The sequence below is a fragment of the Somniosus microcephalus genome, chromosome 25, assembly GCF_052327205.1.
Source record: "Somniosus microcephalus isolate GS21.2 chromosome 25, FLI_Smic_1.0, whole genome shotgun sequence".
NCBI classification, from domain to species: domain Eukaryota; kingdom Metazoa; phylum Chordata; class Chondrichthyes; order Squaliformes; family Somniosidae; genus Somniosus; species Somniosus microcephalus.
The window spans coordinates 50,969,314-50,991,841 of NC_141011.1; the positions used below are offsets into that span (position 1 = coordinate 50,969,314).

General features: G+C 43.0%; 1 protein-coding gene across 4 annotated transcripts in view; it reads left to right on the forward strand.

Moving 5' to 3' along the window:
• clstn1 (calsyntenin 1) overlaps positions 1 to 22,528 on the forward strand; it is a 93,863-nt gene that overhangs the window by 26,099 nt on the left and 45,236 nt on the right. For 2 of the 4 annotated variants that reach the window (XM_085967381.1, XM_085967383.1), the window contains exons 2-4: positions 6,876 to 6,998; positions 17,954 to 17,983; positions 21,908 to 22,103. In XM_085967381.1, coding sequence (XP_085823507.1) covers positions 6,876 to 6,998; positions 17,954 to 17,983; positions 21,908 to 22,103 — 349 coding nt within the window. The remainder of the gene's footprint in view (positions 1 to 6,875; positions 6,999 to 17,953; positions 17,984 to 21,907; positions 22,104 to 22,528) is intronic. The other 2 variants (XM_085967382.1, XM_085967384.1) reach the window with 1 other exon arrangement.

Here is a 22,528-nt window from a genome sequence, read left to right on the forward strand (position 1 = left end):
TTGGCCCATAAATTCCGTTCCCTATGGGTGTGTACGCGCTGTGTACTCACCTGTAGGGCCAACGGAAGTGCTGGTTTTAGGCATGCACTGCGCATGCGCTGGAAACCGGAACTTCCGTTCTTTGTAGAAAGGGCTTCACAGGACAAACGCCTGCACCGGATAGGCAGCGCGTACGGCTGGAACTTCCGGTTTTTTCAACAGTTGCTTCAGTCCAGGTAAGTCAAACAGCTGTGCCTGGAAAAGCAGGCGCAAGGCCTGCTTTTACCAGGCTAAGAGATGAAGAAAGTGGGGGGGAAAAAAAAATTCCCACTGATTTATCATTTAAAAATACTTTAAAGAAAGGTAAGTTTATTTTTAGCCCCGTTAAAAACTTTAATTATTTTTTACAAATTTAAATTTTTGTTTAAAATAGTTAATTTATGTAACTGTCATTTTAAAAATGTAATTAAAAAAAAAATGTATTTGAAGTTTTACTTATGTTTTGGGGCTGATCTCTATTCATAGATTTGACAGGTCTTCCTGTCAAATCTATGAATTGGAGATTCCCTGCTCTGATTGGCTCCCCATGGCCCACGTGATCCCAGGGACGCTGCAAACTACCTGCGCCCCTGGGATACGTGGGCCCTGCGCACCGGCAGTTTGAAGCGGCACGGCAACGGAATTCTGCGCCTCCCGGGAGCCCTCTGGTCCAGGTGGAGATTTTTCCAAATCGCAGCCCTCCGCCCGCGGGAGGGCTGCGAATGGAATTTCTGGGCCATTGTTTAGAATCAAGAATGGATTACCTGCAATGGATGGTAGTCACTTTCAGTGGCTGCACTTGTTTTGAGATAGAGGTTTGGGAAAGATTGTTGGTGCAACACATGCCAATGCAATTTGCATGGCAAATATGACCTTTTTGTGTGCGTGTGCATGCTTTACTCACATGAAAAATGGCCACTTGTGCTACTGAAGGGTCGTATGTACCCGTGGAACTGTATCATAGTAAGAACGTGTACTTTGTGAAACAGAACATTGCAAAACCCCAACAAAACATTCCTATTCACTTTTTTAAATGTATATTCAATGTCTATTAGTTGCAGAACTTAACACTGGCAAAATACTATTGCTTATCTTGATTGCACTTGTCAAATCTTGGTGCGCTCCAACATTTATTTTGTGTGTGTCTGGCTTTAAACATGATGGAATCCATCCAGCCTTTGCATTGCAAGTTGCAGTCCAGTAAGATGTTGTACTATTTGCCTTTATAGACACATTCTGGAAAGTGTAAGAATAGTTGAAGCATACAAATGCAAACAACTTTAAGATAGTTGAAAGTGTTTTTGGGGAATGGACATGAATTTTCTCACTGTTCAACCCCTTGTCACATCTCCAAACCAACCAACCAACCAACCAACCAAAACATGAAGCAGCTTCTCCATGAAACTGCTAATTTATTTTATAGCATTGTTCAAATCTTACCTAATCCCGGTGATGTCATTCTTGTACTATCTTGGCTTCTTGGGGTGGGGGGGCAAAAGAACAAGGTTTTCTGCTCAATCAATTCTGTTAATGCATGAATGGATACTGAGTGACTTTACAGCCGAGCTCTGGTTGTCAAACTGATCCTCTGCTCACTGTCCACTCTTGCGCATGAAGTATGGCTAATTGTGAGAGCTGCTGACAGCGAAAACATGGCGAGGCTATTGATACAGACTATGGATAGAAAAGGGATGTTTAGCAAAAGCTACAGCAGCATTCAAGCTATGGCCGTGGGACACCTGCAACCCACAAATTCTGGCAAACCGTTTTCTGTTTGCACTTGTATTTGTTCACCAATTTGTCTTTGACTTTTGTGGGTCTTTCATTTGAATACTTCTGATCTAACTATTGCTCCCTTTCCTCCCCTCCTTTCTTGAGAGGGCTGACTCTTGCAAGAGTCCAGTTCTACAGGTTTTGAGGCCCTCTTGTACTTTGGCCAGATTATCTTTTCATGTGCAAGTCTCAACAGTCTGTTGATGGCATGGTAATTGTAGCCAGGCATAATCCTGGTCAGATTCCTATCTATGCTTTCCAATAGGTGTCACTGGGTGATGGTCAGGAGTGAACTTTTGGGGTGTTCATTCCCTCTCCCACCCCAGATCGTAGGAATGGTGAGGCTAATTGTTCTCCAATTGTACTTACACTCCAGCTGAATTCAGCAAGAATAGGAACCAAACCAGAAACCCTCTGGTCTATGTGGGTCAATTACACATCTTTACAACCTGAACTATTCTGTAAGTTTGTCCAAATGTTCATCAATTTATCAGATTATGAGCCAAGCATCTTTTTAATGTGCTGAATTTATAAAGCATAAGTGGAAACAGGCTGGTAAATAATTTTGTATGATTTTAAACCTTTCCCTCCACATAGGCTAGATGGAATATGATCAGGTAACGACATTGGGCACAATTGGGGATCAGGAGTTGTCAAGTTTTTAATTTGCTTTCTACATTTTGATCTTCTGCACAGTTGTCTAATGTTAAATTCAAATTCTGTAAAGGGCACATGATTGACTGATGAATTGCATATTCCCTAGTACATTCTGTGCACTGGTCTAATTAATAAAACAGTGTCAAGAATTTGATTTTAAACCTATTTTGTATTTGGTGTAGATCGATTGTTTGCAAAAGTTCAAATGCAGTAAGTGGCTGTGGATCATATTTTAAATATTTGTCACATGCTAAGGCATTGTATTCTACAGAGTAACAAAATGCAGGAAATCAATCCTCTGGAGACGGCACCAAATCTCCAATGTAACTGCAGTCATGCAGAGCTGGTGTAGTTACTGTAAGGCCAATTTGCCCAATCTAACAAACTTCCTGCATTGTAAACTTTTCTGGAAATAAACAAATCTCTTGCATTTTAAACTTGCCTGTAGATTTTTCTTGCATACAAGTGTTTTGGGAAGAGGTTGGTTATTTCAGTCGGCTTAATGTTAAACCTGTTCAGACATTTTACGTGGAATCCTCCAAGCGGGTACAACTTTAAATGGCAGCAGGATTTCGCTTTTTGATCATCAAGGGGAAGTGCAGAACGGAAGCTAAGTTGCTCTCGGCAAAGGAAATTTGTACGGCAAATTGCCACTTGCAAACCACTGGGCCAGTTAAAGGCATATTGCAGAGACCTGGGTTCAATTTGCTTGCCTACTGCAGGGTAATGTTTGGGGGAAATTTTACTTCTACTATAGTAACATTAGGTTTTGACCAACATGGTTGCCCACCACCATTTTAAGGCAACTAAAGATGGGCAATAAATGCCGGCCTTGTCACTGGCACCCACATCCCAAGAATGATTTTTTAATAAAGCTTCTAGTCTGGCATTGCAAGTTTTTTTTGAATAAGACTTCTAAATCAGAGAGATGTGGTGGAGGCTCTTTACAGTTACTGATCTCCAGTAACTGGAGAAAGCACTAAGTGGAACCCTGGCACTCCTTGCACAAGAAACAAAAATCACCCATGGACCCTTTTTGCACATCTCCTAGCAACTGGTGAAGGTTCCGGTAGTGGAAGTCTAGGACTAGGAGCAGCGCAGGCTACTTCCTGGGCACAAAAGGTATGAGACCTGAAAAGCAGAACCTGATGGGAAAACTGGTAGAATGTCAAATCTTTGTACAAATTAGTAGACTTGTAGCTCATTTTCCCCTTGTATTACTACTTTAACCACAACTAGACGTGTACTCATTCTTTCCCATCAGTTTGATGATGGAAAAAGAATATTCACAATCTCAAGTTGCAGGCACATTTTGTTTTCTAAGAAAATATTTAGTGGAGCAATTCACCAACACAATTAATTTGGTTCCACTAAATCTGTCTACTTGATTTAAGTACTGAGGTTGGATTATGGCTGCAGAAATCCAGCATAAACACTTTTTTCTAAATTTCTTTCTACTATGTGATTCACAGCACTTTTTTTTCTAGATTGATTACCTGATTAGTTTTCTGACTTTTTTAAATTAATTATATATGGCACCATGCTTTGTATAAATTGAGGAAGCTGTAAGCATATTTTTCTGCTGTACAGGTTTACTAAAGTACTTACCAATGAATTATTTTTGAAGTGCAGTCTACTTTTGAGTAGGCAGACCTGATGGCCAATCTGAATATAGCACAATCCTGCAAACAGCAACTGAAATGAATAACTAGTTAATCTATTTCTGGTGGTTGAGAGGAATGGTAGCCAGGACATGAGTGTCCTGCTCTAAAAGCAATGCCATGGGATCTTCTAAGTTCACCCTGTCATCCAAAAGAGCGCACCACTGATAACACCGCACTCCTTGAATTAGCAGCCCAGATTACATACTCAATTCCTGGATTGCAGCTTGAACCCACAACCTTCTGACTCAGATGTGAGAGTGGTACCAACTGAGCGAAGTTGGCACTAGCATTAAAATTAATCGAAGATGCAGGTTAAACTGAAAAGAAGCTTGCAATTAGAAATATTCTTTTCAAGTATCATCAGTCTAATTTTATTTGTTCAAATTGGCTTTCCGTTGCAAATATGTAAAATGAATATTGAAAAGCAAATTTAATGGAGCATTGTGCTTGAACGTTCCTCTCTTGTCTGAGAAGCTGGGGTTCAAATTCAACCCAAACAAGGATGAATGCCTTTTGTAAGGGCCCCAAATGAATTAACTTTGGTGATTCTCAACTGAGTTCCTAGCAGGTATAAGTTTAGAGTATAAAATTGACCATATATTTGCAGTCTTGGGACCGGTAACCTGTATGAGAAATGGGGATGCCAACATTGGTGCAGTAGAGGAGGATGCTCTTAGTTCAGGCCCCGAGTTCCTTTTCATATATTAAACAGCCCAGCGAGCTTCACTAAAGAATGATAACAAGTGGTAGGAGAACAAGGGTGGGGTGGGAGTTGACCAAAGGGATGGTCGAAAAGGTAGATTTTAAGGAGGCTTTTGAAGAGGAGTAAAGTAATAATGAGGTGGAGAGGTCTAGGGAGGGAATTCCATAATGCAGGGCTGAGCCCACTGAAGGCTCTGCCAAGATGGTGGAGCTGATAGATGGACAAAGGACTGCACAATAGGCCAGAGGTGGAAGAGCAGAAGGCCAGGGGCAAAAAAGCATCCGGCTAGAAAAGGTTGGAGGTCAGGTGGGCGAGGCCCGTACAGCTGAATTCCTCCATCGGGCATTTTTACAAAATTTTGATTTGGCTTGTAAATAAAAATGCCAGCTTTTCAAAAGATTTTTTTTTTTTTTTACTACATTCACTATACTTTCACACATTACAACAGTGACTCCACTTCAAATAGTACTTCATTGGCTGTGAAGCGCTTTGAGACGTCCGGTAGTCGTGAAAGGCGCTATATAAATGCAAGTCCCTTTCTTCCTTCCCAAATAATCTCTAATTGTTCATCTTTTTTACCCCAAATATTTTTACCCCAAATATTAGAGTGTACACTTGTGACATCTGTTCATTGTAGCTTGGTAAATCAGAAAACTTTTTTTTTTACCCGGGACCGGCGTGCTGCTGGTTTATCAGAAAGTCCGGATTACAGAGAGGTATAGTAAAAGGTATGAGCGCCCCACAGCAACAGATCCAGGCGTCCCTGTTGCTTAGCAACAGGTGCAGGAACCCCGGTTACACGGCCACAGATCCAGGAACGGCCACTAATATGAAGTAAAACTTACCTGAACCTACTCCTGAATTCTGCCGGTTAACAGATTCCGGTTATTTAGGTGCTGGTAAATCGAGTTTCTTGTATTGTGCTTTGCAGCTGCTGGTTAGAAGCATCCTGTATAGAATTCCTTCTGATGGGTGTACATGAAGTTCTGCTCCATGGACAAGTATAGGGAATGTTGCTGGTAGCTTACTGTGACATTGGATTGGAATTTAATGATCCATTAGGAATTATATACAGAATGACTGACCAGCTGCCTTCAATCCGGTAACTGTTAGGATTTTATAAGGATAGATTCAGACAGAAGATACCTTTTTAAAAAACAAACAAACCACAGTACTGTACTTTATTCCAAGGTGTTGCTCTGACAGTTTCCACCAGTCTCCCCAGCCTGATGTGCTCTCCTTGTATGATTCACCACAAGTTTGGACCAGTTTTCCCTCCATTTTACATTCTGCACTACCCTCTTCCCTCCCCTTTTTTTTTGCATTAAACATGAACTGACTTTTATAATTGTAACTAGGCAACCCTGCAGTAATGAGATGTGATATTTGCACTCTGGTGCTTGACTTATGTCGGTATCCATATAAATCCAGCACACTGCTGATGGCTCAATAGTATGGTGTATAGATAGATTTACATGGAATTGTCTCTAATGCTTCTAGTCCTAGAGTGGTCTAGCTGCATGTTCATTGTATTGTCTCTTGTACAAAACCTGGACTCCACATGTAAGTGAAATCCAGTCAATTTATTTAGCCGATAACCCCCCCCCCCCCCATATGTGTGTGTATATTTGTGTGGACATTTATTTATATAAATATATTATAGTAGCATGGCTGGATGAAACCAGCCACGCGCACCCAGTGCTGCTAAAAGGATTCTGACTGGGCAAATATAACATGGCAGGTTTGAGCTAAAAATGCCACACTTGAGGTGCTTGTCCTTTATATTGTAGTCACTGGTGTAGCAACAACTTTGGAGATCAAAAATCATCTAGTTAGCATCTTTGGAGCATTATATTGTCATTTTGAAACTACTTTGGGATACCTGATCACTAAGTTCAAAATTTGCAAGGTTTGGATGGCTCGGAAACCACCGGAGGTTTACTTTAATGTAATAAGTATGAATATTTCTCACTTTTGTAAGTTCAGAATTTAAAATTTTGTAAAATGCATAAAATGTCTTGCTTTGGTCAACCAGTGATGTGTTTTTTTTGCCCCTGTAGTTAACAAGCACAAGCCATGGATAGAAACCACTTATCATGGTATTGTTACAGAAAATGACCTCTCAGTCCTCCTGGATCCTCCGCTAATTGCCCTGGATAAAGATGCACCTTTGCGTTATGCAGGTATGTAGATTGGTCTGCGTATGTACTGCTTATATCCAAATGCTAAATTATGTTCCACATTTGAATTGGCAAATGTATTCTAAGTATGGTGCAGACATTTGTTTTATTATTGGGTAAGAAACTGTAAATGGCCTGGAAATCTACATCAAAGAACTTAATTAAGTATGACTGTGAACTTGATTTAAGCACATTATTCCCCGTTACTTCAGGAGTTAGTGCTGGAATCCATGGATTATTTCTTCAACTTTGCTACACGAGTTTTCTTCAGTAGAATTGCATTTTCTTTGCCATCATTAAAATGTTGGACTTGTTAAAACCAAAAAGCTGCATGAATCATTGTACGTATACATGCAACTTCATAGTCTGGCCGTTTTACTTGATTGGGATATTTGTAAATTGTGGTAAAGTTTTGAGCAGTATGCTAAGGTGACCATCATTGGCTGGTAATAACTGTAGCAGTCACTGTCATACATTTGTGATGTCACAAGTCCATTATTTCCTAAGCTTCAAACCATTTACGTGATGGTGGTAACTTAAATTTGCCAGAGCGTGCGCACACTGATTTTTAATTTAGCATCATACCACCCAAGGATAGTAATACAGGAAACTTTCTGGTATCCGGCACTGACGGGACCGAGCTGGTGCCGTACCATCAAAACTGCCGTAGAAACCAGCGCTAATGTTAAAACATACGGAGCTTTTGAGCTCCGTGTGAATCAACAAACCCTGTTGCTTAGCAACAGCTTCAAAACAGTTGGCCGCAGCTTAAAAGCGTCTGTAGCTAAGCAACAGCTTCAGCTAGACCTTGCAGAGCCTGACTGGGGAAAAAAAAGCAACGAGAAATAAAAAAACTTTTGGAAACGGCTCCTGAATTTTGCCAGTAGATAGAGCTTTCTGGACATTTAACCTCCGGTTAAACAAAAGTTTCCTGTAATGCAGATTCATTCAAATGTTTAGGACATTGATATTGAATAGAATCTTAAAAAAAACTTATGCAGATTCCTTGTTGAAGGATTTCTGCTGACTCTGGTCATTCATTGCTGAAATTTTAAAAGGTTACTTGAATATTGCCTGTTTTGAAGTACACATGGAATCCTTGATCACGTTAAACTGTAGACCAGTGGTCGTACACATATGTTTAACGGATGGATTTCTAGGTGAAAATGTAAGGAAGTCATTTAATATAAATGATACAGGCCATAATCCATTTTTAGCAAGATCTGGGCAGGGGAAAATAACTACAAATGCAAAGTGCTTGGTTTAAATTTTCTGAGGAGCATGGTAAATTCAGAGTTCGTAGCGCTGCTTACAGAAGTGCTGACACTAAGTTTTTTAGTTTGAAAAGCTTTGATGTAACATATACCCTCAAAGGTAATAATCTCTGGATTGTTACCTGAACCACGCGCAAATTGGCATAGGGACAAACAGATTAGAGGTTTAAATGCGTGGCTCAGAGTGGTGTGGGAGGAAAGGGTTTCAGTTCATGGGGCACTGGCACCAGTACTGGGGAAAGAGGGAGCTGTTCCATTGGGACCAGTGTCCTGGCGAACCAAATAACTAGGGCAGTAGACAGGGCTTTAAACTAATGAAGTGGGGGTGGGAGGATTCAGGAAAGAGTCAATTTAAAAGCAGCGAGAGAAATGTCAAGACTCTAGAGCAGAGTAGAGTTTTGGGTAAAAATAAACAGTGGGTCAGGATGGGACAGAGTGTAACAAAGGTAATAAGGCATCAGTGACTAAGGTGACATCAGGGAAAAATAGAAAAGTCAAAGCTAAAGGCACTATATCTGAGTGCGCGAAGCATTCGCAACAAAATAGATGAATTAATAGCGCAGGTAGAAATTAACAGGTTTGATCTAATAGCCATAACACAGACGTGGTTGCAAGGTGGCCAAGGTTGGGAACTAAATATTCCAGAATACATAACTTTTAGAAGGGATAAGAAAAATGGAAAAGGAGTAGGGGTAACCCTGATAATAAAGGATGGGATAAAGACAGTAGAGAGAAAGGATCTTTGCTCCGAAAATCAAGTAGTAGAATCAGTTTGAGTAGAGCTAAAACAGCAAGGGGCAGAAAACATTGGTGAGAGTTGTTTATAGGCCCCCAAACGGTAGTTGTAGGGTAGAGTACAAATCAGGAAATTAGAGGCGCATGTAACAGGGGTAATACAGTAATCATGGGGGACTTTAATCTACATATGGACTGGGCAAACCAAATTTGCAGTACAGGTTGAGTGTCCTGAATCTGGCAACCTCGGGACCGAGGCCGAGTCGCTTTTCGTGTTTTTCCAGACTTTGGAACGTGTTTCTGATGTCCAAAGTCTGGAAATATCGCAAACTGGGCTTGGGCGTTTCTGGATTTCGGACATCAGAAACACGTTCCGAGTCTGGAAAGGCCTGGACCCAGGTTGCAGTTTGACAGGGTGTCTGGATTTTGGAACATTTTATGGATTCCGGACGACCCTGCCACCGATCGTCCCGGATTCCGGAACTCTGGATTTTGGAGGCTCAACCTGTAAAAGTGTGGAGGATGAATTCATGGAATGTATACAAGATAGTTTTCTAGATCAGTATATTGAGGAATCAACTAGGGAAAAGGCTATTTTAGATCTAGTATTGTGCAATGAGAAAGGGTTAATTAATAACCTTGTAGTAAAGGGGCCTTTAGAGAAGAGTGACCATAATGTGATAGAATTTTATAAAGTTTGAAAGTGATTTAGTTAAATCCGAGACTAGGGTCTTAAAGCTAAACAAAGCAAACTACGTAGGTATGAGGCGAGTTGGCTATGGTAGATTGGGAAATACATTAAAAGGTATGATGGTAGACAAGCAATGGCTAGCATTTAATGAATTTAATACATAATTTACAACAAATATACATTCCTTTAAGGCACAAAAACCACACAGGAAAAGTGGTCCAACCGTGGCTAACAAGAGAAGTTAAAGATAGTATTAGATCAAAGGAAGAAGCTTATAATGTTGCCAAAGAGTAGTAAACCTGAGGATTGGGAGGATTTTAGAATTCAGCAAAGGAGGACCAAGAAATTGATAAAGAAAGGGAAAATAGAATGAGAGTAAACTAGCGAGAGACACAAAAAGAGGCCGTAAAAACTTCTATAGGTATGTAAAAAGGAAAAGGTTAGCGAAAGTAAATGTGGGCCCCTTACAGGCTGAGACAGGAGAAATTATAATGGGGAATAAGGAAATGGCAGAGAAATTAAACAAATACTTTGTCTTTGGAAGAAGATGCAAAAAACTTCCCGGAAATAGTGGAGAACCAAGGCTCTAGCGAGAATGAGGAACTGAAAGAAATTAGTATTAGTAAAAAAAAAAAAAAAATAGTACTGGACAAATTAATGGGACTGAAAGCCGATAAATCCCCTGGACCAGATGGCCTATATCCTAGGGTTTTGAAAGAGGTGACTATAGAGATAGTGGATACATTGGTTGTCATTTTCCAAAATTCCATAGATTCTGGAACGGTTCCTGCGGATTGGAAGGTAGCAAATGTAACCCCACTATTTAAGCAAGGAGGGGGAGAGAAAATGGGGAACTACAGACCAGTTAGCCTGACATCATTAGTAGGGAAAATGCTAGAATCTATTAAGGACATGGTAACGGGGCACTTAAAAAGTAATAGGATTGGGCAGAGTCAACACTGATTTATGAAAGGGAAATCATGTTTGACGAATATTAGTTTTTTGAGGTTGTAACTAGAATAGATAAGGGGGCACCAGTGGATGGTATATTTGGATTTTCTGAGGACATTCAATAAGGTGCCACACAAGAGGTTATTAAACAAAATTAGGGCTCATGAGATTGGGGGCTAATATGCTAGCATGGATTGAGAATTGGTTAATGGACAGAAAACAGAGTAGGAATGAACAGGTCATTTTTGGGTTGGCAGGCTGTAACTAGTGGGGTACCTCAAGGATCAGTGCTTGGGCCTCAGCTATTCACAATCTACATCAATGATTTGGATGAGGGGACCAAATGTAATATATCCAAGTTTGCTGATGATACAAAGCTGGGTGGGAATGTAAGTTGTGAGGAGGATGCAAGGAGGCTTCAAGGGGATATAGACAGGCTAAGTGATGGGCAAGAACATGGCAAATGGAATATAATGTGGAGAAATGTGAAGTTATCCCTTTGGTAGGGAAAAAAAGAAAAGCAGAGTATTTTTTAAATGGTGAGAGATTGAGAAATGTTGGCGTTCAGAGGGACCTGGGTGTCCTTGTACACGAATCACTGAAAGTTAACATGCAGGTACAGCAAGCAATTAGGAAAGCAAATGGTATGTTCACCTTTTATTACAAGAGGATTTGCGTATAAGAGTAAAGACGTCTTACTGCAATTATATAGGGCCCTGGTGAGACCACACCTGGAGTATTGTCTACAGTTTTGGTGGTCTTACCTAAGGAAAGATATACTTGCCATAGAGGGAGTGCAACGAAGGTTCACCAGACTGGTTCCTGGGATGGAGGGATTGTCCTTGAGAGATTGAGTAGAATGGGCTTATGTTCTCTGGAGTTTAGAAGAATGAGAGGTGATCTCATTGAAACAAATAAAATTCTTAGAGGGCTTGACAGGGTAGATGCAGGGAGGATGTTTCCCCTGGCTAGGGAGTCTAGAACCAGGGGTCTCAAAATAAGGGGTCGGTTATTTAGGACTGAGATGAGGAGAAACGTCTTCACTCAGAGGGTGGTGAATCTTTGGAATTCTCTACCCCAGAGGGCTGTGGAGGCTCAGTTGTTGAGTATATTCAAGACAGAGATCGATAGATTTTTGAATATTAAAGGGAATCAAGGGACATGGGGATAGTGCAGGAAAGTGAAGATGCGGTAGATCATCAGCCATGGTATTGAATGGCGGAGCAGGCTCGAAGGGCCTGCTCCTATTTCTTATGTTCTAATAGGTGTCAGCTGTGGCTCACTCACCACTGAGTCAGACGGTTGTGGGTTCAAGTCCCACTTCAGAGACTTGAGCACAAAATCCAGACTGATACTCCCAGAGGGAGTGCTGCACTGCTGTCTTTCAGATGAGATGTTCTACTGAGACCCTGTCTGCCCCCACTGGTGGATGTGAAAAATCCTATGCCACCATTTTGAAGACGACCAGGGGTGTGCCTAATATGCATTACTCTGGTTCTGCTGCTTCAACTCCTTTTGCAGGCAATGCAACAGTGCTGATGTGCAAACTATAATCAGGAATAAGTTATAAAGTGAGAAACTGCAGTTATGCTGTTGACAAATGCAAACCTCAATTTAAAAATGTCAAATGAGAGAGACGGGCAAAGCACGCTTGCTAGTTCTGAAAGATATTGGTCTAATGACAGCACATTTCCAACAGTGACGAAGGTTTTGGGTTTCTCTGTGCATATGCTTTCCAAGATATTCATTCAAATAAAGTTGAATTTCTGTAACTAGAATGCAGAAGCTATGTGAAGGGTCATTTTTTAATAGAACTGTGAATAAGACATTGTAAGATGAAAATTCAGTGCTTAGTCATGTTTCTTGCCTTCCTTTGGTTCTGTAACACTTGGACTCAAAAGCTTCAAAACGCTAGTTTGTTACATCCTTGGTCTTCACATACACTAGAGACAGTAAGAAATGTAAAAATAAATTCACCAGTAGGCGAGTTGGATTCTACCATCCCAGCATCGGTGCCACGTTTTATACAATTGATTAAACACACATTTGAAAAACGATTGTGAAAGCTGATTACCTTAAACATAAGACCTTCAAGAACTAAGTTTACTTGAGAAAGTTCTGTGCTTAAAAACGCCTGGGTGACTAGTTTTGTTCTGTTCACTTGTATTTCTACACTTGAAACATGTTGATCAAATGTATTTGTTTTTCCCCTTCATCTCCCTGTGTAGTTGTGGCCAAAGCAACTTCCAGCATCAACTAAAGCAGCACCTTCGTGTCCCAGGGCCACTTCTGTGGATGCCAATAACTCGTTATAGTGCAAGAATACACACCCAGGGCATTCTCTGCATACTGACTGCAGCATTGCTCACTATTTAGTAACAAGGCAGCTGGATAAATAATATTTTTCCACAAATGGGAAACCTTGTAACTGAAATGGACCAAAACATAAAACAACTTTTATTAAAACACATAGCTGCTTAACCCCACTTAACAGCTTGGCCTGCACACTGTAGACTATGGTGACATTTTATTTTCATATTTTATATATTTGGCCAAACCAAAATGTATAACTGGTATTTTAATAAAAATATATTTAGCTTTCTGTTGCATACCTTATCAGACGAAACATAACTTCTTTAGCAAAGTACCCAGGCACCATGTAACATTGGACACAAAAGTGCTCTTGTGTTTTTTATCCATGCTGCCAACAGTCACCCACTGTAGTGTGGAATTTCTACCCACTCCCTTGCACTGAATTTGAAACCGTTTCCCTCCTGTAACTTGCAGTTGCGTGTTAGCACCCACCACCGGTGAGCAGGGAGAACTCAACAAAGTACAGGATTTGTCAAACAAGAATCCTCTGCAGTTTCTCAATTTTGGAAATATCAAACATTTGAATTACTAATTAGCACTCTCCATATCCACTGACTGACTGTCCGTATCTTTGGTCTGCTCTTATTGTCAGAGCTGTTCCAGGAGCTTTACTTGTGATGCAGCCAGCAATTTTACATTTATATAAAACATTTAAACTAATCTTATCATCATCATTGTTCAATTTACTGAGTTTTTGCCAAATAAATTAACAGTTTAGACACATTGAGTACCAGATGGTGTTAATATCCCAGTAGTTGTGTAGAATTTCAGTAAATGCGAGGTATCAAGCCTTGATCCCCAAGAGCTTATTGAATGGCTCACTATCCAATGAATGCAAATAACTGCAGGGTTCTAAGCAAATTATGTCTGATGATCTGTATATTGTTGCTCAAAACTACAGTGGGGGGGAAAAAAGGGAATAAAAAGAAACTTTAAAAACATATTTGTGGTGGTTAGCTAAGTCTACACACACTGTCCACCAATTGAAAGTCCTGCCCTTGATTACCACAGTCCTATTTGCATATATGGGTGATGTGAAAGATTACCCAACTCCTCCTCCACAATCTGCCAGAGAGAGGCAACCCTGCTTAATTAAATCCAGGGAGGGATCAGCCGGGTCTCTGGACCCAGCCCCCTAGCTACAGCCGGGCCTCTGGACCCAGCCCCCTAGCTACAGCCGGGCCTCTGGACCCAGCCCCCTAGCTACAGCCGGGCCTCTGGACCCAGCCCCCTAGCTACAGCCGGGCCTCTGGACCCAGCCCCCTAGCTACAGCCGGGCCTCTGGACCCAGCCCCCTAGCTACAGCCGGGCCTCTGGACCCAGCCCCCTAGCTACAGCCGGGCCTCTGGACCCAGCCCCCTAGCTACAGCCGGGCCTCTGGACCCAGCCCCCTAGCTACAGCCGGGCCTCTGGACCCAGCCCCCTAGCTACAGCCGGGCCTCTGGACCCAGCCCCCTAGCTACAGCCGGGCCTCTGGACCCAGCCCCCTAGCTACAGCCGGGCCTCTGGACCCAGCCCCCTAGCTACAGCCGGGCCTCTGGACCCAGCCCCCTAGCTACAGCCGGGCCTCTGGACCCAGCCCCCTAGCTACAGCCGGGCCTCTGGACCCAGCCCCCTAGCTACAGCCGGGCCTCTGGACCCAGCCCCCTAGCTACAGCCGGGCCTCTGGACCCAGCCCCCTAGCTACAGCCGGGCCTCTGGACCCAGCCCCCTAGCTACAGCCGGGCCTCTGGACCCAGCCCCCTAGCTACAGCCGGGCCTCTGGACCCAGCCCCCTAGCTACAGCCGGGCCTCTGGACCCAGCCCCCTAGCTACAGCCGGGCCTCTGGACCCAGCCCCCTAGCTACAGCCGGGCCTCTGGACCCAGCCCCCTAGCTACAGCCGGGCCTCTGGACCCAGCCCCCTAGCTACAGCCGGGCCTCTGGACCCAGCCCCCTAGCTACAGCCGGGCCTCTGGACCCAGACCCCTAGCTACAGCCGGGCCTCTGGACCCAGACCCCTAGCTACAGCCGGGCCTCTGGACCCAGACCCCTAGCTACAGCCGGGCCTCTGGACCCAGCCCCCTAGCTACAGCCGGGCCTCTGGACCCAGCCCCCTAGCTACAGCCGGGCCTCTGGACCCAGCCCCCTAGCTACAGCCGGGCCTCTGGACCCAGACCCCTAGCTACAGCCGGGCCTCTGGACCCAGCCCCCTAGCTACAGCCGGGCCTCTGGACCCAGCCCCCTAGCTACAGCCGGGCCTCTGGACCCAGCCCCCTAGCTACAGCCGGGCCTCTGGACCCAGACCCCTAGCTACAGCCGGGCCTCTGGACCCAGACCCCTAGCTACAGCCGGGCCTCTGGACCCAGACCCCTAGCTACAGCCGGGCCTCTGGACCCAGACCCCTAGCTACAGCCGGGCCTCTGGACCCAGACCCCTAGCTACAGCCGGGCCTCTGGACCCAGACCCCTAGCTACAGCCGGGCCTCTGGACCCAGACCCCTAGCTACAGCCGGGCCTCTGGACCCAGACCCCTAGCTACAGCCGGGCCTCTGGACCCAGACCCCTAGCTACAGCCGGGCCTCTGGACCCAGACCCCTAGCTACAGCCGGGCCTCTGGACCCAGACCCCTAGCTACAGCCGGGCCTCTGGACCCAGACCCCTAGCTACAGCCGGGCCTCTGGACCCAGACCCCTAGCTACAGCCGGGCCTCTGGACCCAGACCCCTAGCTACAGCCGGGCCTCTGGACCCAGACCCCTAGCTAACTTGCCCCCTAGATACTAGTCAGCTGCTTTCAAGGTTGCATTTTCTTCAGCCATCACCAATCCCCAGATTCTTTTCCTCATCAGCAGGCTCGGATTTCCTCAATCACCTTCAATCCTCTTTTGTCTGGCGCTTAATGTACTTATTACAGACTCTCGTCATGCATGTATCTCCAGTTTGCGCATATAGTTCATTGCCACTTCACTGTCCAAAATGTTGCTGCTTTTTGCTGATTTGTCCCTCCTCGACTTTTCTTGTCAACTGTCTTCCCTCCTGTTCTGGGACCCACTTCACTTGTCCCATTGCCAATATTCTTGATCCCTGTTATCAACCACGTTCCATTTCTAACCCTAGTTCCTCATCCCTGAGCCCAGTCGCCACAACTCTTTGCTGATCTGCCACCCCATGATTGAAGCCCACCTGGGTGGGCACATGGCTTCTCCTGGCATCGTCCACCGTACCCATTCTAGCTCTTGCGAATAGCTTTCCCATATTAGTGTTCCCCTATTGGGCTGGGGGAAAAACACTCCTGCCTCTCCTGGCACCCAAGCAGTGCAGTAAAGGCACTTAACCTGTTGCCTCTGGCCCTTCACGTCTCTCTTCAGCTGACTGGTCTCCTGAGGCCTGGGAAACCCGGCCTGCAGATGTTAAAAAAATAAAAGTAATGTTAAAATGAAGGCACGCAAACACACAAAATATTTTAAGAACCGACCCCCCACCTGCCCTGGGGGGAGGGGGGGGGGGCACGTGTCAAATTACCCCCTTTTGTTCCCCCCCCCCCCCCCCCCAAAAGATTAAAACTAAAGTTAGAAAACAGACTAAAATTATGGCTAATTTTTTTCCAAAGATTTTAAATGACAACTAAAACTGAAGGTCCAGAGATGAGACCAGAACTTTAAAATATTTCTCAGAAGTCTCCGTTTAATGACTCTAAGGATATGGACCGTTTCCATTGAATATTAGCGGGTGTTTAGTGATATGGCAGGTTTACTGGCAGGAGTTATAAAATGCAATTTTATATCTATATCTAACATTTTAAAGCGTCTTGAGTACGCATTGTTTGGGACCTAATGGCTATCGGTTGACACAAATGTATTTGGATGATTTTGAAGGGAGAGAGAGCAAAGCTTAAAATGGAAAATGTTATTGATTTGCTGTTCAATTATGTATATGCCATTTATGCAATATCATGTAGCTCTTGTACTACACACAACTGCAAGGTCAAGAAATGTTGGCTGTTAAATGTTTGACTGTTAACAAAATGTGGAGTACTTGCTGGAAAAATTGGGGACTAAAGTGTGATTGCAGCAGAGGATCAGTGTTGATATTCAATTATTACTGTTACACTGTCTGTGTGGAGTTTGCACATTCTCCCCGTGTTTGCGTGGGTTTCCTCCGGGTGCTCCGGTTTCCTCCCACAGTCCAAAGATGTGCGGGTTAGGTTGATTGGCTATGATAAATTGACCCTTAGTGTTAGGGGGATTAAATACGTGGGGTTACGGGGATAGAGTGGGATATGTGTTGGTGTAGGGGTTACGGGGATCGGGTGGGATATGTGTCAGTGCAGGCTCGATGGGCTGAAATGGCCTCTATCTGCACTCTGGGGTTTCTGTGATTTCTGTGTTTCTGTGAATAAACTTAAATTCAGGTGAAGATTCTGTAATCTGCACTACAGTATATGCACCAGGTGCAATATGTGTATGGCAGTTTGATTGCAGTATGCTGAATTGTTTGGACTAGCTTCTAAATGGGTATATTTTACTCGATATTGAAAGTTACTGTTGTCAGTCTGAAAAATAAACTGCAATATGCAGAAATTATATAGTTTTCCAACACGTTGCTTAATTCTGAATCTTAGATAATTTGTCATTTTTTTCATGTAAACTGTTTTTAAAGAGAACCTGGAACTGTGAAGGTTAGTATGTTTTTAAAAAGCTATATTGCTGTCAATATTTTTTTTTAAATGGTCTCTAAACTGAAAATTTCAGTGTTGGTTTGACAAAGATCTTGGAGCTGTCTGCATGAAAAACATGTAATTTAATTTAAAAATTGCTGTTATGAATCAAACACTACTGGAGTTTGAATATCAATTGCTTTGTATTTGCATTGATCCTTTGACTTATTCCCTGTCTTCACCTTTTTGCTTTCTTACCTTGATGACTGACCTCTGTTTATCTTTTCTTCCCCTTATAGAGAGGTATGAGGTGACATTCACCAAAGAAGGTGATACCTGGGTTCTTTCTTTCATTCTTCATGAACAGTTATATTAACCCACTAACTCTGGTCATAAAATGGGGAATCAGCACTTACACAGCAAATCCTGTCATCAGCATTATTCCCCATTATTATCCAGGTTTATCCGCAAAAATTACTGGATGAGAAGTTTAATATTAAAGGGTTTGTTAGAAATATCAGTTGTTTGATATCCTTTCCATTTCATTCTTTTTAGGAGATTATATTTAGCTCAAACTCTCTTCTGACTTGAGTACACAAGATAAATGAAACATCTTCCCGTACTTTGGATATTCATCACTGCTATAGGTTAACCTGGCAGCGTGGTCATAAAAATCGACTTGTATGGAGATTCTTGAGTTCCTGATGTCTAGATTATTTTATACTAATGTATAATCGGCCACTTTATGCTCACAACTTTACCGAACTGTCTGGGTAACCTGTTACAGTTGAAGTATGAAGTTCTGTTTCTTATGCCCAATAGTAAATTACTTTGTTTTAGTTTACCAGATACTATATTGTTACATTCCATTGAAAGATTATTCAGCATGCTGTCCCACAGAGTGGTAAAATTCAGGCTTGAATTTATAGGCAGTTTAGTTTCTAGTTAGTAGTTGAGAGATCGTGTGCCGCTATCCCAGGGTGGTCTTTTATACAAGTGTCTTCTTGGCTTAGTTGGCAGGACTCTTGCTTAGTCAGAAAATGTTGGATTGAAGCTATTCTATGGATTTTAACACAATCTTTTATAATAAATTATAATTTATTGCTGGCCCTTTGGTACAGTACCGAGGGAGTGCTACATTGTCGGGAGGTGCTGCCTCTTTTGAGTTATACATTAAGCAAGACCCTGTTTGCCTGCTCGTAAAAGATTCAGTGGCTCTCTTTGAAGAAGAGCAGGGAGTTCTGATGTCCTTGCCAATAATCTTCCCTCAGCCAACACCACTTAGAAACTGGTTATTCATTCACTTGCTGTTTGTGCATAAATTGGATGCTGCATTTGCCTTGATATGTGATTGCCTTTCAAAAGTAGTTCATTGGTTTCATTCATTTGGAATGTAGCACCACTGCTGACAGGAGGGTGTAATTGCAGCGTGATAGGTTAACATCGGAATGTATAATGGGAATACAAAATAGACAATTTGGCCCACAAATTCCGTTCGCAGGCCTCCCGCGGGCGGAGGGCTGCGATCTGGAAAAATCTGCGCCTGGACCGGAGGGCTCCCGGGAGGCGCGGAGTTCCGTTACTGGGCCTCTCCAAACTGCTGGTGCGCAGGGCCCACGTATCCCAGAGGCGCAGATAGTTTGCAGCGTCCCTGGGATCACGTGGGCCATGGGGAGCCAATTGGAGAAGGGAATCTCCATTCATTTGACAGGAAGACCTGTCAAATATACGAATAGAGATCACCCCCAAAAACATAGTAAAACTTTAAATAATTTTTTTTTAAAAATCACATTTTTAAAATGACTAAATTACATAAATTAAGTATTTTAAACAAATTTTATTTTTTGAAAAAGAATGTTTTTAACCGGGCTAAAAATAAACTTACCTTTCTTTAAAGTATTTTTAAATGATAAATCAGTGGAATTTTTAAAAAACTTTTTTCAACTTGTAATTGTATGTGTTTTCTGTGGGCGGAGGGTCTCCAAAAAGCGGAACTCTCCGCCCGCAGAGGCCCTGCTCCAGCGCAGCCAGAGAGCTTTCTTGACAGATCGGAAATGCCGGTTTCCAGCGCATGAGCAGTGCATGCCTAAAACCTGCATTTCCGTTGGCCCTACGGGTGAGTACACAGCGCGTACACACCCATAGGGACTGGAATTTCTGCCTCAGTGTATGACTTCAAATTGTATCTATGCACTTTTGTCCATTTATCCCCTGCTCTCCCTAAAGACTATATGTGGTCTTGGCTCCCCATGTGCAATGCCACAGGAGATCAAATAGTATGAAAAACACTAGCTTGAGTGAACAGTTGAATCATTCAAACTAAAAGGTCCCAGATCTCTACTGTTATCTTATCTGAGCCAAGGTGATGGGAGAGCTACAGTGGAAGTGGAAAATCAGACAGGCTTCCTGTTCCTGATTGCTTTTCAGTAAACCTTGCTGGAAGTGTGCATATCTGGGCATTGGTTGAAGGCCAGATTAGGTTTGGCTGTTAAGTCCCTTAGTCAAATAGCCAGATGCCGCATGTTAAGACTCACCTGAATAATGGCCACTAAGGCGAGTTATGATAGAAAAAAAGACTTGTGTTTATGTAGCGCCTTTCACGACCGCTTTACAGCCAATGAAGTACTTTTTTGAAGTGGAGTCACTGTTGTAATGTGGGAAATGCTGCAGCCAATTTTCATACAGCAAGGTCCCACAAACAGCAATGTGATAATGACCAGATAATCTGTTTTTATGTTGATTGAGGGATAGATATGGGCTAAGACACCGGGGATAACTCCCCTACTCTAATTCGAAATAGTGCCATGGGATCTTTTACGTCCACCTGAGAGATCAGACGGGGCCTCGGTTTAACATCTCATCCGAACGACACCTCCGACAGTGCAGCACTCCCTCAGCACTGCACTGGACTGTCAGCATTGCTTTGTGCTCAAGTCCCCGGAGTGGGACTTGAACCCACAACTTTCTGACTCCGAGGTGAGTGTGCTACCCACTGAGCCACAGCTGACGCTCAGAACGAACAGCAACCATGAACTGTATGCTTCTAAGGAATGGATGCTTTTGGAAGATGAAATGAGAAAGGAAAAACATGACCTAAATTTACAGTAGTATTTAAAATCTAATGCAGAACTTTTTCATCTTGGGTGTTTAGCAAGAGGCTCTAACAGCACAAAATTCCAAAAGTCTAACTAATTATTAATGTGTCTTTTCACCAACATTTGCTGCAGTTTTGACCTTGGAGCCCTTATGTTAGTGTTGTGAAATCATACTTTTGATCATTTCTGTGGCTTGCTAATACCCTGTACCATTGATTGGGAGTCAAAATGGTTGAGTTAGTCTGACATCCAGCCCATTTTGCAGTGTAATCTTTCCAATTTGCCCCTACATTAGTGGAAGAAATTGGCTGGAAGTTGGACATCTGACCCTTTTCGAATGCTGGATTTGTGGTATAATGTATAATCCTGCTTGCTACTTTATTCCCCTTTCTCAAAATCCATAGAGGAAAGTGTGAGTTTTCAGATCAGTTACAGTTAACCCTGAGCATTCTGAACCCGACGGTGATGTTGGATATATTGGCTGCTTCTGGCTCAATAGATGGTCATTGCTACTTGTCGAAAGGACTGGTACACTCACTGAAATGAGCACAACATATGCAAAGTGTTCATTTTCTGGAATAGGGTATCAAACTGATATTTCTAATGCTGAATTGCCATCCAGTGGTTTGTCTTGGTTTCCTAATTGTGGACAGATACATTGCACAGGAAGACTTAAAATTCATCATTTTTCAAAGAAATTGACAGAATTTGTGAAACTGTGCTGAACCTGTGTCAAACGCTTGTACATCTCCAGACTTTTAACTTTGCACTTTAACCTTTTGTCCTGGTCAGAATAGGCAGCCCAGCTCTGTCCAGTAGCTTGGCATAGAAGATGCCAGCAGCCATGGCTGTATGTTACAAGTTATAGCTGTCCGAAGTACTCCTGTGAAATGCCTGTCTCTCTCTCTGTGTCTCTCTCTCTTTCTCCTGCATGAATGGATGCAATGTAAACCAATGGCTTGGAAGGCAGACGTATGCTCCTTTACTAAGTCCCAGAACTCACCCAACAAGGCACAGGCTTTGCTTTCTCCACAGACCCTCACAATAAAAACAAAATCCCTGGCTGTGAAGTTTGGACTGCTCTTGCACATTAAACCTTTTTTTGTTAAATTCATACATTATTGTTCCAGCTCTAACTTGCTGTTTGTTAAACTCTAGGTGAGATTTGTGGATTTAGAATTCATGGACAGAATGTTCCTTTTGAAGCGGTGGTGGTTGATAAAACCACTGGTGAAGGTGTCATACGTTCAAAAGAGAAGATGGACTGTGAGTTGCAGAAAGAGTACGCATTTACTATCCAGGCATATGACTGTGGAGAGGGTCCAGAGGGAGGAAATATGAAGAAGTCCCACAAGTAAGTATGCATGTGAAACAGAAAAACATGCTGTGGCGACTTAGATTTATTTTGTAATCTTTTGGTTAGATCAAAGCACATGGTGCAATCGATGTAAAACTCGAGTTGCAAATGACTGCTCATCAGCAATAGGATATAGAAGGTAATAGTGAATGTCGGCTTATTTTTGAAAGGTGCTGTCTTGGCCTTGGTTATACAGGAAACTTTCTGGTATCTGGCACTGACGGGACCGAGCTGGTGCCGTACCATCAAAACTGCCGTAGAAACCAGCGCTAATATTAAAACATATGGAGCTCCGTGTGAATCAACAAACCCTGTACAGCTTCAAAACAGTCGGCCGCAGCTTAAAAGCATCTCTGTAGCTAAGCAACAGCTTCAGCTAGACCTTGCAGAGCCTGACTGGGAAAAAAAAAGCAACGAGAAGT